This window comes from Herpailurus yagouaroundi, unplaced genomic scaffold (assembly GCF_014898765.1).
Source record: "Herpailurus yagouaroundi ecotype Mexico unplaced genomic scaffold, PumYag 67209, whole genome shotgun sequence".
Taxonomy (NCBI): domain Eukaryota; kingdom Metazoa; phylum Chordata; class Mammalia; order Carnivora; family Felidae; genus Herpailurus; species Herpailurus yagouaroundi.
In genome coordinates, this window is record NW_024420049.1 from 420720 (window position 1) to 434041 (window position 13322).

Here is a 13322-nt window from a genome sequence, read left to right on the forward strand (position 1 = left end):
TGTCTGAACTTAATACCACACTGTTTTAATTATATCTTTGTAATATATTTTGGAATCAGGCAGCATGTAAATAAACAAAGAGCAGAAAAGAGCTGTAAATACACAGAACAAACTGATTATGGCCAGAGGAGAGGGTGGTAGGAGTAGGGGCAAAATGGGTGAAGGAGAGTGGGAGATACAGGCTTCCAATTATGAAGTGAATAAGTGACAAGAATAAAATCTACAACACAGGAATATAGTCAGTTGTATTGCGCTAGCATTTCATGGTGGTAGATACTAGCTACAACTGTCAGCATAGCAGAACATGTGCACTTGTGAATCACTATGTTCTATGTCTGAAACTAATGTAACATCCTGTGTCAACTATACTCAAATTAAAAAAAAAAGAAATTAAAAAAAAAGGTCCTCCAGTGGTCACCATTGTTGAATCCTTACCTACTCTCCAGGTTCATCTCCCCCACATTTCCCTTTGCTCTCTGCTCTAGCAACATGGTGCACGGTTATATTCTCGGTCTGTGCTATGTGACCTTCCCAGGGTCTTTGCACATGTTCTACCTGTGATTCTCATTCTTCTCCTACTACCCTACTTATCTTCTGGAGATCCTTCAGATCTCAACTCGCCTGTTGCTTTCTTCAGGAGGACTTGCTTCTCTGACCTCCTTGACGTGATCAGATTCCGCAACTTAAACGCTAGCTGAATATCATGTACCCTTCTTTCATAGTACTTTTCACAACTTTGATTTTACATTTATTCGTGTGATTCTTTGATAGTTCTCCTCCCCTAGATCTGTAGACTGGAGCTTCCCAGGTCATGAAGCCTGGGACCAGATTCTTGGCTGTATCCCGAGGGTCTAATGTATTGTAGTAGTTTATCAGTAAACTTGCTTCAGAGTGAGTGATTGGATCAGGAGAGAAATGGTGGGTTATGTAAAACTCCTTTGGGAACAGATCTTATATAAGAAGCACACTTTTTCCATTTTTAATGGGGGTTGGGAATGAAAAGATGTATCCACATTCATTTAGCAAATATTAATTAAGCACTTACTATGTGCCAAACCCTCATATTCTATTGCAAGAGAGCAGACAATAAACATACATAGAAAGAAACCTAGGGGCGCCTGGGTGGCTCCGTCGGTTAAGTGTCTGACTTCGGCTCAGGTCAGGATCTCACGGTCTGTGAGTTTGAGCCCCGTGTCGGGCTCTGTGCTGCAGAGCCTGGAGCCTGCTTTGGATTCTGTGTCTCCCTCTCTCTCTCTCTTTCTGCCCCTCACCCACTTGTGCTCTGTCTCTCTTGGTCTCAAAAATAAATAAAATGTAAAAAAGAGAAAGAAACCTATAGTTTCAGTGAAGGTAAGTGATGTGAAGAAAAGTAAAACATAGTGAGGGTAAAGAGACTATTGGTAGCTACTATTTTATATCGGTGAGGAGGTGACATTTCAGCAGAGACCAAAAACCATGATTGAATGTGCTAATATGAGTGAGATTCTCCCTTTTTTTTCTTTCTCTCTCTGTTTCCTTCTCTCCCTTTCTCCCTCTTCTCCATTAGGCTTAATGTTTTACTTAAATTTATGTAGTGACTTGGTGACTCATGAAGGAACCAAAAATAATGAATGATTGGAAGTCTGATGTCTTCCCCAAAAGAGAGAGATGTTTTACCAGTCCTTTTGTCATTTAAAAAAAATGTACATAAAAGCATAGTTTGAAAATCTTATTTGCCACCAAGATGCTGCTTTTCATAATGAATTTACTTGTAGCAATTGAACATGGGTTTGAACTATGCAGGTCCACTTATATGTGGAGTTTTTTCAATAAATAGATTGGAAAATTTTTTGGAGATTTGCAGCAATTTGAAAAAACTCATGGATGAACTTCATCACCTAGAAAAACTGAAAAAATTAAGGAAAGTTAGGTATTATTGTAAGAATAGAACATATAATATGTATAACACACGAAATCTACAGTAACCAACTGTTTATATTGTTGGTGAGGCTTCCAATCAATAGTAGGCTATCAGTGGCTAACTTTTTGGAGAGTCAAACGTTATACATGGATTTTCAACTGCACAAGGGTCTGTGTACCTAATCCCCACATTGTTCAAAGGCCATCTGTATTTACCTTTAATACCTTTGCTATATAGGTGTCTTAGTTTTTGTTCAGAACCTTTTTATGATGTAGGAGAGTATGGATTTGCTAAGAACTATCAGAAAATAAGTCTTCCACAAAAACTTGATCTTCAGGCACCCTACAGTTTACTTGAAGCCCTAAAACAGCATTTAGCTTCTTTGGAAGAGAAAAATGACAGTTTACCTCCTTACAGGTAAGTTAATAAATGCCTTACTATAAATTAATTTTGTTTCTATGTAAATAATTTCCTTCCTTTTAACAACATGGAAGTGACTAAGTAAATCATGGGCTTTGAACCTGCTGGAACACTATGTAGCAGTTTTAAATGGAATAGAGGTTTTCAGTCTTTTATGGGATTCCATACTCTCCACAAGGCTGACATGCTTCCCAAGGGAACAGCTTTTATTACGTTGAGTGAGTCTCAAATTCAGAAGTTGGGACTGGAACAAACCCTCTTTTGCAGAATTTGTTTTCCTCCCTTAGAGGCTTCCCTAGTGAGAGTAACTGTTGTAGACAATGATTTAATGCTTATCCACAAAACAGCGTGCATAGTAACATTCAAGACGTGTGTGTGTACACACACATATATGCACATACACACAGACCTGCACTCTTCTGTATATGTGTGTATATACACAAATTAAATAATACACATTTTGAGGTATAATGCTTCAAATGTTTGTTAGCTATTTCTGATTGGAAAAATTATGGTTGATTTCAATTTTTTCTTTTTTCTTTTTACTTTTCAGTATTTTTCAGAATTTCTATAAAGATCATGTATTATTCATTCATTCCACTTACTAGGTTATGTTGATTATAATTGACTTATATTATCACATTGTATTAGACAACAAGTCTGTTGACTATTCTCTTTATCACAGATGTATAATTAGTATATAGTTGGATGGATGGATTAATGGATGGATAGATGGTTAAATTAAGGAAATGTATGCGCAGCTGGGTGGGATATATGTGATTCTATTTATTTTCCAGTATGCCTCATTTTTCTTGTAATCTTTTAAGTCTTCAGCACGCATTGATTCCCCCCATCCCAAATAATCCAGTTGTGAAAACTTCAACAAGCAGAGCTTGGTTCTCAGGTAACCTAACTCGATTATATGATTATGTCAGTAATCACTGAGAACAGGATTAGAGTCTTTAATTATTCTGCTGCTTAACCACCTACTATGTGTGCTGCCTCCTCCTGAAGCAGTCTCTGACCAAGTGGTTTCATTTGTAGGAATTTATTCAATGCATATATTCAGGATTGCGAAATGATATATGAACAGGGATATCCAATACAATAAGAGGCTTGTTTTTATGTATTGAAATAGAAATATTTCCAAGATATATTGTTAAATAAAAAACGAGCAAGGTGTGACACAAAGTATAGTATACTCCCATCTTTGTTTTTAAAACAGAAAAAAGGATATATATGTTTGTAAATTTCTTAAAGAATACTTCTGGAAAGATATACAAGAAATGAATAAAATGCACTGCCTCCAAGAACTTGGTGGTTCATGGAAAGGATGGGTGGGAGAGTCCTCATTGTACACAATTTTGTAACTTGAATTTTGTACATGTAAACAATTACTAATTAAAAGATAAATTTAACAAAGAAACACATACAGTGTGATACCTTGTTACGCTTAACATGGAAGTCCTTTGTAACCTCTTAAGGTTAGTTTGCCTCATACTTCGGTAGTTTGCTGAATTTTCAGGAATTTTGCAAGCTGGTTGATGTCACATTGGTAACTTGAAATTGGCCATGATGGAAGTATTTACACGACAGAAATGGACAAACACTACAAAACAGGCCTTTTGTTTTTCTTGGAGAGCTGGTTGTTACACATTTACTGGCACATGACAGTTCATAATCAGCCATATTCTGTTTTTTTAATGGGTGATTGTGTTTCGATGATGTTACTTAATCCTCTAGTCACAAATCCAGTAATAATGAGCTATATTATCATAGGGTTTATATGTGTTCAAATTAAAGTTCTTAATTTAACTTGAAGACTTAAACTGTATCCATTTTAAATGTTTTTGCTTTTCTTTTGTACATATATTCTTAATGGACAAACCTTCTGCACTTTGAATGGGTAAGTTTGACCAAAACTATGAGGAACATAATAAGTCCTTTGAATGAAACCATATTATAGCAAAAGTGGCACATTTTTGTATAGTATACTCCAAAAGAGTATACATTTTTGTATAGTATACTCCAAAAGAATGACTACTTTGCTGAGTCCCTACGGGAGTCATGAGCACTTATGACAGATGTTACAAGACAGTTAAATATAGTATTTGACAAGCTGTGGATTCAGCCTGATGTGAATGTGAATTCCAAGTCAAGGGTAGGGAGAATGGGGAACTACTACTACGCTATTACAAAGGCCTATGGGTTGCCTGACTCTCATTGCTTGAACCGATTCTACTGACAACCCTATGAGCAGCTGAAACCACTTTTTCTCTCAAATCAGTGGTTTAAAGGTACCTGCCATGAAACCAGAGTGCTTGGGTTCAAATTTCACTCTAGCATTCATAGACTGTGTGACTTAGGGCAGACTACTTAACCTCTCTGTACCTCAGCTTCCTGATCCTCATAAGGTTGCTCTCAGGATAAATGAATCAGTACCTGTAGAATGCTTAGAACAGGGCTTGACCCATGTGTTACTTAGAAGTGCATTTCAAAATTTCATGTATATGGGGAATGGGGATCTTTTTTATTCAGTTTTTCATTTTAATTTCAGTATAGTTAACATGCAGTGTTATATTAGTTCCAAGTGTACAATATAGTGATTCTACGCTTCCATACAACACCCGGTGCGCATCGCAAGTGCCCTCCTTAATCCCCATCACCTATTTTACCCATTCGTCCTTCCCACCTCCCCTCTGGTGACCATCAATCAGTCTGTCTATTTCTTGGTTTGTCTCTCCTTGTCCTTTGTTTGTTCTGTTTCTCAAATTCCACATATGATGAAATCATAAGGTATTTGTCTTTTTCTGACTGACTTATTTCACTTAGCATAATACTCACTACCTCCATCTGTGTCATTGCAAATGGCAAGACTTTATTCTATTTTTATGGTCAAATAACATTCCATTGTATAGATAAACCACACCTTCCTTATCCATTCATCTATCACTGGACACTTGGGCTGCTTCCATAGCTTGACTATTGTAGATAGTGCTTCTGTAAGCATACGGGTACATGTATCCCTTTGCGTTAGTGTTTTTGTATTCTTTGTGAAAATATACAGTGGTGTGATTGCTGGATCATAGGGTAGTACTATTTTTAATGTTTTCAGGAACATTGGTACTGTTTTCCAGAGTGACTGCACCAGTTTGCAATCCCATGAGCAGTGCAAGAGGGTTCCCCTTTCTCCACATCCTCACCAACACCTGTTGTTTCCTGAGTTGTTCATTTTAGCCATTCTGACAGGTGTGAGGTGGTGTCTCATAGTGGTTTTCATTTGTATTTCCCTGATGATGAGCGGTGTTTAGCATCGTTCCATGTATCTTTTGGACATATGGGGATCTTCTAATGATCTTTTTTTGCTACTAAATTGTAGCCTGGTTGCATTAGGTCAGAGAACCTTCGCTGTAATTTCAGTCCTTTGGAATTTGTTGATACTTCCTTCATGGCCCAGCATGTAATCAGTTTTCTTTTTGGTAGAAGTTTTATGTGCACTGGAAAACTGCATCCTTTGTTGGTAGATACAGTATTCTGTGTATGTCCGTTAGGCTGAAGTTGTTAATTGTGTTTTTTTCAGATCCTCTGTGTCTTCATTGATTATTTTGTCCACTTGTTCATACAGTTCCTAAGAATCATGTGTGAACATTTCCCTTATTTCCTCATAAACCACATTAAGCACTATTTTTAGCTCGTACACCACTAAATGAGTCTTATTAAAGTCATCAGTCACCTCCACATTGCAAGATCTGATGGTGATTACTCAGGCTTCATCTTATTGGGTCCCCTCAGTTCATCACTCCCACCTCTTTGATACACTTTCTTAAGTTTACCTATTGGTTTTCTTCTTATGTAACTCTTGGCTCCTTTTTAGACTTTTTTTTTTTTTACTGATTTATCCTCATTTCTCTTCTTTACATATACTTACTCATTCCTAGATGACCTCATCCAGGCTCAAGGCCTTAAACACTGTTTACGTGATAAGGACCCCCAAATTAGTATCTCTAGCTACAGCCATTTCTCTTGGACTTCAGAATTGGTATCCAAGTGTCTATTCGGTGATTTCACTTGAATTGTCTAGTAGGGTTCTAAAACTCACTATGTCCAAAACTAAGCTTCTGATACTCTACCGCAAACCTGTTGGTTTTACCTTCAAAATATATCTAAATGTTGACCACTTCTCACTATCTCCAGTGCTACCACCCTAGTTAACGTTACCATCATCTCTGACCTGGACCACTACAAGGGCTTTCAGACCACCTCCCTGCTTCTTCCCTTGCCCTGCAGTCCTTCTTTACATAACAGGGTGATCTCATTAAAATACCAATCAGATAGGGGTGCCTGGGTGGCTCAGTCGGTTAGGGATCCAACTCTTGATTTTGGCTCAGGTCATGATCTCATGGTTCATGGGATTGAGCCCCTCGTTGGGCTCTGTGCTGACAGTGCAGAACTGGCTTTGGATTCTCTCTCTCCCTCTCTCTCTGCTCCTTCCCTACTCACCCTCTCTCTCTCAAAATAAATAAATAAAATAAATAAATAAATAAACAAACATCACAAAAAAACCAGATCATGTCTCTCCTCTGTTCAAATCTCTCCAGTGGTTTCCCCATCTCAGGGAAGTTGGCCTAAGATGGTGGCCTCAGAGTAAAATGCAAAGTCCTTACAATTCTTTACAAGGACCTCAGTTGCCTTTCTGACCCCTTTGATTACTCTAACTTCAGACACATTTGCCTCATTATTATTCCTGAGGGCCTTTGTTCATGCTGTTCTTTCTGCTGGATGCACATGGTTTACTTTCATATACTTGAGGTCTTTACTTAAAAGTCCCCTTCTCAGTGAACTTTCCCTATCTAAAAGTTAAATACCCCTCCCCTACCGACATATCATACCTTTCTCTCTGATATTTTTCCCTTAGCACTTACCACAAGCTAACATATGCTTCATTTACCTTGGTTATTTTGTCTCCAATGGAATATATGCTGCATGAAGGCAGGGAGTTTTTTCTTATTTCTTCACTGTATCTTCAGCACTGAGTATGGTATCTAAGAAGTGCTCAATTAAAATGTATTTAATGAGTAATTTAACATGACTTTATTTATAGTCATTAACCTAATAATTTTATGTGCTATTATTTTGTAATGGGAGGTACATATGTATCATTACTGTGTTGATATAAATTTGCTTTAGGTTTTCATCTAATTCTGTTTCTTATTTTCAGATTATTTTCCCTATATGATATAACAAACATTATATTCACAAGTCCGCAAACGTGTTGGAGCCAAACAGCAAGGTGGAAAAACCATTGCAAACAATCTGGATGGCTTGCCTGCTAGCCTTGCAGGAAGTAAGCATCTATTTTTAAATTAATATTATATATATGTATATGTATATATATTCATATTTAAATTTATTTTAAGAAAAAGTATACAAAAATAATGTGAAATTTGTTTGTTTTGTGAAACAGATCTTAACTTCGGAGAAAGTCCAGTCAACAAGTAAGATTTTAGTATTTAAAAAGTACAGCCAATAATAACATACATGTTAGAGGAAGAGACTCATGAGAATAACAACCAAAAAAGTAATTATTTTAGATTCTATATAGAAATCATTTGTTAAAAAACTCTATAATATGAGAATTTTTTCCTTCAATAATTAATATAGAGAATTTGTTATATACTATCCCAATTTTCATAGGCGATGTTCTTGGTGAAAGTGTACCATATAATATATCACACAGTTCTCCTCCTACCCCTCTGACAATCCCTTCAATGGTTCATCTGGAGGATCTGTTTTTCTAAGCATGTCTTAAACATAGGCATTCCTCGTGGTTTTGTACTCTTGGTTCTTTTCTTTATTATATAGACTCAAGTGACTAATACTTATTTTTTATTTTATTAAACAAAGGCTGTAAAACCACCAGTTGGAACTTCTCGGCATTTTAAGATAGTCAGCGTTACTTCAGTGAGTGAATCCCTACATTTTCAGCCAAAAAAACTTCCAAAAGCAGGCAAATGAAAACCAAAGGAAGGCAGAAGTGATAATATTAACAACAAATACTGTGGGATGTAAGTTTAAAAACACTACACAGATTAGGAGGGATACCATTACAATGATAAAAGACACTATGGAGGCACTATTTTGTGTATACACAAAGTTAAATACATGAAACAAAAATTATTAGAAATACATGGAGAATTTAAGAAAAATACAATTATAAGCAGTGATTTCAAACCACCTCTTTCATTATTGGATAGATCTAGTAAGCAAAACGTGAGTAAGGACACAGAGGAATTTGAATAATGCATAGTAAATAATAAACCTGAGTGCGCGCACGCACACACACACACACGGAATGTTCATTTTCTTCAAAGCAATCACACCTTGGCAAAAAACTACAGAATTTTACAGGCTATATTCTCTCATAATCTAATGAAATCATAACTCATTAATAAAAAGTTGACCATGGATCTTAACTATTTATAAGTTTAAAAACATAGTCCAAATGTCCACTGACTGATGAATGGATAAAGAAGGCGTGGTACATATATCCAATGGAGTGCTACTTGGCGATCAAAAAGAATGAAATCTTGCCATCTGCAACAACATGGAAGGAATTAGAGTGTATTATACTAAATGAAATAACTCAGAGAAAGGCAAGTATCATAACTTGACTCATGTGGAATTTAAGAAACACAATGGATGAACATAGGGGAAGGGAAGGAAAAAGAAGATAAAAACAGGCAGGGAGGCAAACCATAAGAGACTCTGAGGTATAGAAAACAAACTGAGGGTTGCTGCAGGGGAGGTGGGTGGAGGGTTGGGCTAAAGGGGTGATGGGCACTCAGGAGGGCAGTTGTTGGGATGAGCAGTTGGTGTCATAGGTAAGTGATGAATCACTGGGCTCTACTCCTGAAGCCAATACTATGCTGTGTGTTAACTAACTTTAATTTAAATAAATAAACAAATAAATAGCCCATAACTTTGCCAAAGAGGAAAGCCAAAGGCAAGTTATCAAACTGTTGGAAGCTAAACGCAGAGGAAAATTTCATCATTGCCAAAAAAGAGAAATTAATAAACATTTAGTTTTTGTCTTAAGAAAATCTATATAAAATTATAAAAAATAAAATTTATAAAGATAAAAGCTCAAATTAGTAAAATTGCAAACAAAAATAAATGCAAAAATTATTTCTTTTTAAAGTCTAATAAAATAAGCTCCCATGACTAAACAGAAAAGGAAATGTAAAAGTGTAACAACATGAAATTGAGAGGGCTGACATGACCACAGATGTAGGCGATATTAAAATAAGTAAAAGCGAATATTTTATGCAGCACTGTGGCAACAGCATATTTGAAATTTGGAGTAAATTGATTTCCAAGCAAAATATAAACAAATTCATCCAAGAAGCGGAAACATGCATGGAGCAAACACCACATAAATTTTTAAAAAAGGAATTACAGATCTGCCGATGCATCATGGGTTCCTGGTTGGATTCACAAATAAAATCTAGGAATATATTTAAAAATTACGCTACCTACATAGACTCCTCCTTTTTTTCTTGGAGTGTGCTGTCTGAAACACCTACTGTGGGATGGTAGTGGTAGAGGCGATGTAATGAAAAGTGGATGCATCTGAGACGTGTTTCGAAGGTAGGGTTGACAGAATAAGAAGGATTAGGGATGCTGCTTAAGTTTTTGGTTTGAGCTGCTGCATGGATAGTAAAGTCATGTATTGTGATGGGAGAGATTGAAGGAGAAACAGTTGGAGTAGGCAAGTTGAATCAAGCGTTCTCTTTTGACATGTTATGTTTCAAATATGTATGAGACATCTAAGAGGTAGACATAGAAGTCTGGATATTAGAGCTAGAGCTAAAAACTGCGGTAGTTATTTTTTTAAGATTTTTAAAAAGTATTTTTAAGTAATCTCTACACCCAGTGTGAGGCTCGAACTGACAACTCTGAGATCGAGAGGCACATGCTCTTCCCACCGAGCCAGCCAGGCGCCCCTAAACACTGTGGTGGTTAAAGTCATAAGGCTTGATTTCTTCATCTTGGTAGAGAGTAAAGAGGATAATGGTAGGTCCAGAAGTGAACTTTGAAACATCATAATATTATAGGGATTTAACTGAAAGGTTAAAGTGTCAAGAATTGAGGAAAATGAAGCACAGACAATGGATCAGAAATAAGTGTAACATTGGACCTTAAAATAATAACACTGGAAGCTAGAAGAAAATACTTCACTCTGTTAAAAATTTTAGTGACATTTATTTCTAGTCTAGAAGTTTGTACTCAGACAACTCCCAACCAAATGCAACAGTTAAATAGACATTTTTAAAACTCAAAAAATGCAAAAAAAAAAAAAAAAAAAAAAAGGACTTACCATGCACCTTTGCTCAGGAAGCTCCTACAAGGTGTGCTCCAAGAAAACAGAAAACTAAGAAAGAGGAACACATGGGATTCAGGGAAACAGAGTCCTACTGAAGTGAGAGGTGGAAGGAATTCCCAATATAGCAACAATGGAAATCCCAGGGTGATATTTGTACAATTGGCCTAGAGAGCAGGTTAGATTGGAACAGAAGGATATAGAGCTCCAAGAGAGATGTCTTCAGGAAAAAAAAATCTTTCAACTTGAGATAGTTATTATTTCCACTAGATCATAAGCTCTATGAAGGCAGATGTTTTCATCTGTTTTATGTATCCTAAGCACTGAGAATACTGCCTGGCACCTAGTAGATATTTAATGGATATTTGTTGAATGAATGCAATGAATCCATACTTCACATATGAGCAAATTGAGATACAGAAATTTGTAACTTGCCCAACCTTACACAGTTAGAAAGTGGCTGAAGTGGGATTTGAACCCAGGCAGTCTTGCTCTAGCGTCAGGGCTATTAACCTCTGTAGTGTTTTTATATTTACATATAAGGTGTACACATACACACACACACACACACACATCTCTCTCTCTCTCTCTCTCTCTCTCTCTCTCTCTCTCTCTATATATATATATATATATATATACTAGGTTTCAAAGATGTAGATGTGGAAAGGTGGGAGGGGAAGTAGGGTATGGTGTGAATGACAAATCTTCCAAAGGAAATCAATAGTGTCTAACTTCTAAATTAAACTTATCAATTAAGATATAGTAGTATAGACATTCTTTTTTAGAATTATGGATTTAAATACCATGAAGAAAAGAGTGGCTACCTTTGGGAAGGGGAAGTGGTGACTGATGTTTCTGGTTTTAGATCTTTTTGTATTATTTGACTTTTTAAACTCCGTATCACTTAGATAAAAATTAAACTTATATAAGTCAAATGACAAATATGGAATAAACAGGAGCTTTTAGGACAAGAACATAAGCATTTGTTTCCTTTTCTTTCTATTTATTATCATATTTATATAAAATATTCTCTATCTAGTATTATTTAGTCTCCTAATAACTTTAATTCGTAAAGAAGATAGGTAAATCCCATTTTACAAGTAAGAAAAGAAGTTCCTTAATGAAGGTTACACAGCTAGTGAATAGCCTCGTGGGGCTCAGAACTCAACACTTCTGCCTCTTACCTTAGTGCCCCTTCGACCTACCACCCTGGGAGAATACTAGTTTTTTCTCTAGATAAACTATTAAAATAGCTTAGAATAAAATGTATTCACTCAAGTCACTTTTTTATGCACAACTGCTACCATTGAATTCTTTTCGTGAACTCAAAACCCAGCAGAAACATTTAGTTTTGTAATGATAACTTAATTTCATCTACAAAACAGCCAATGGGCTTCTTTTGGCTTTGTTTTGTGACTTCATGTTTAAATGGTAGATTTGTCATTCTTCAGAGTGGGCTGATTTATAAATCCCATCTTAGATCTGACATGAAGTGGCCTCAGACTTCAGACAAGGAAATTGCTGGTGGAATGAAGTGGCAGCTGAATACCTACACGTGCACATCAACCATCTGGAACCATGTTTCCATTCCTCTGGTACGTCACATGGTAACGTTTCTTACGTATTATTACCTAGAATGCTAGAATGGTGGTAGTAGATCCAAAGATTTGAGAGACAGAGAGATTTGAGAGAAGGTTGCTAATAGGTTCAAAGTTGAAATATGGGTCCCCAATAAATTATCTGCAATTCTAAAATTCAAAAAGCTCCAGAAAGCAAGTTTTTAGTTGTTGTTGTTAAGTTCGCAACAAACTCTTTTGGCTGCAAAACTTTACCTGAACTACAAAGAGGCTGTCATCATTATTTATGGAAGTATAGATATTCACACCTAAATTTTGCATTTGGATTTTGCTGCAGAAATATTAATGTGTTAGATTACAGGGTACTATTCCAGCCCCCCAACCCCCAGGGTGTTACTAGTATGGTCTTTGTGTAATTTCTAAATTATTTTTTCCAAAAATTAGAAAACATTTTGAATTCCAAAGCACATTTGGCCCCAAGGGCTTAAGGATGTGGACCTGTGCTATTTTTATATGATTTTGCTTTAATATTGGTCCAATGATATAACAAACCGTATGTTAACTCTTGAGCACCTAGTGACTTCGGTTTTCTTAATATGCAGCTGAGGTGTGTTCTAGGAGTGAGAATTTTGAGAGGTTTTGGGAAACAGGAAGAAGTAATTTCAAAATGTGCTGAGGAAAGGCGTGGCTGCACTGCTTCCTGGAGGACACAGATGGCTAAGGACCTAGAAAGGTCACAGCAAGGAGGTTTTGGGCTCGGAATAATAAGGAAGAAATGAAAAAACATTAACAGTTTGGGTCAACTTTAGGTTCATAAAGCTATTAATAGTATTCCCTTATTTTCCTTTATTTTTTTTTTTTAGTTTTTTTTTCAACGTTTTTATTTATTTTTGGGACAGAGAGAGACAGAGCATGAACGGGGGAGGGGCAGAGAGAGAGGGAGACACAGAATCGGAAACAGGCTCCAGGCTCTGAGCCATCAGCCCAGAGCCCGACGCGGGGCTCGAACTCCCGGACCGCGAGATCGTGACCTGGCTGAAGTCTG

At 36.5% G+C, this 13322-nt stretch overlaps 1 protein-coding gene across 1 annotated transcript in view; it reads left to right on the forward strand.

Moving 5' to 3' along the window:
• Positions 1 to 13322, forward strand: part of LOC121024831 (phosphatidylinositol-binding clathrin assembly protein-like) — a 46300-nt gene that overhangs the window by 15957 nt on the left and 17021 nt on the right. The window contains exons 8-12 of the mRNA XM_040467122.1: positions 2238 to 2317; positions 3148 to 3224; positions 7581 to 7664; positions 7785 to 7815; positions 12181 to 12295. Of these exons, the coding sequence (XP_040323056.1) occupies positions 2238 to 2317; positions 3148 to 3224; positions 7581 to 7664; positions 7785 to 7815; positions 12181 to 12295 (387 nt within the window). The remainder of the gene's footprint in view (positions 1 to 2237; positions 2318 to 3147; positions 3225 to 7580; positions 7665 to 7784; positions 7816 to 12180; positions 12296 to 13322) is intronic.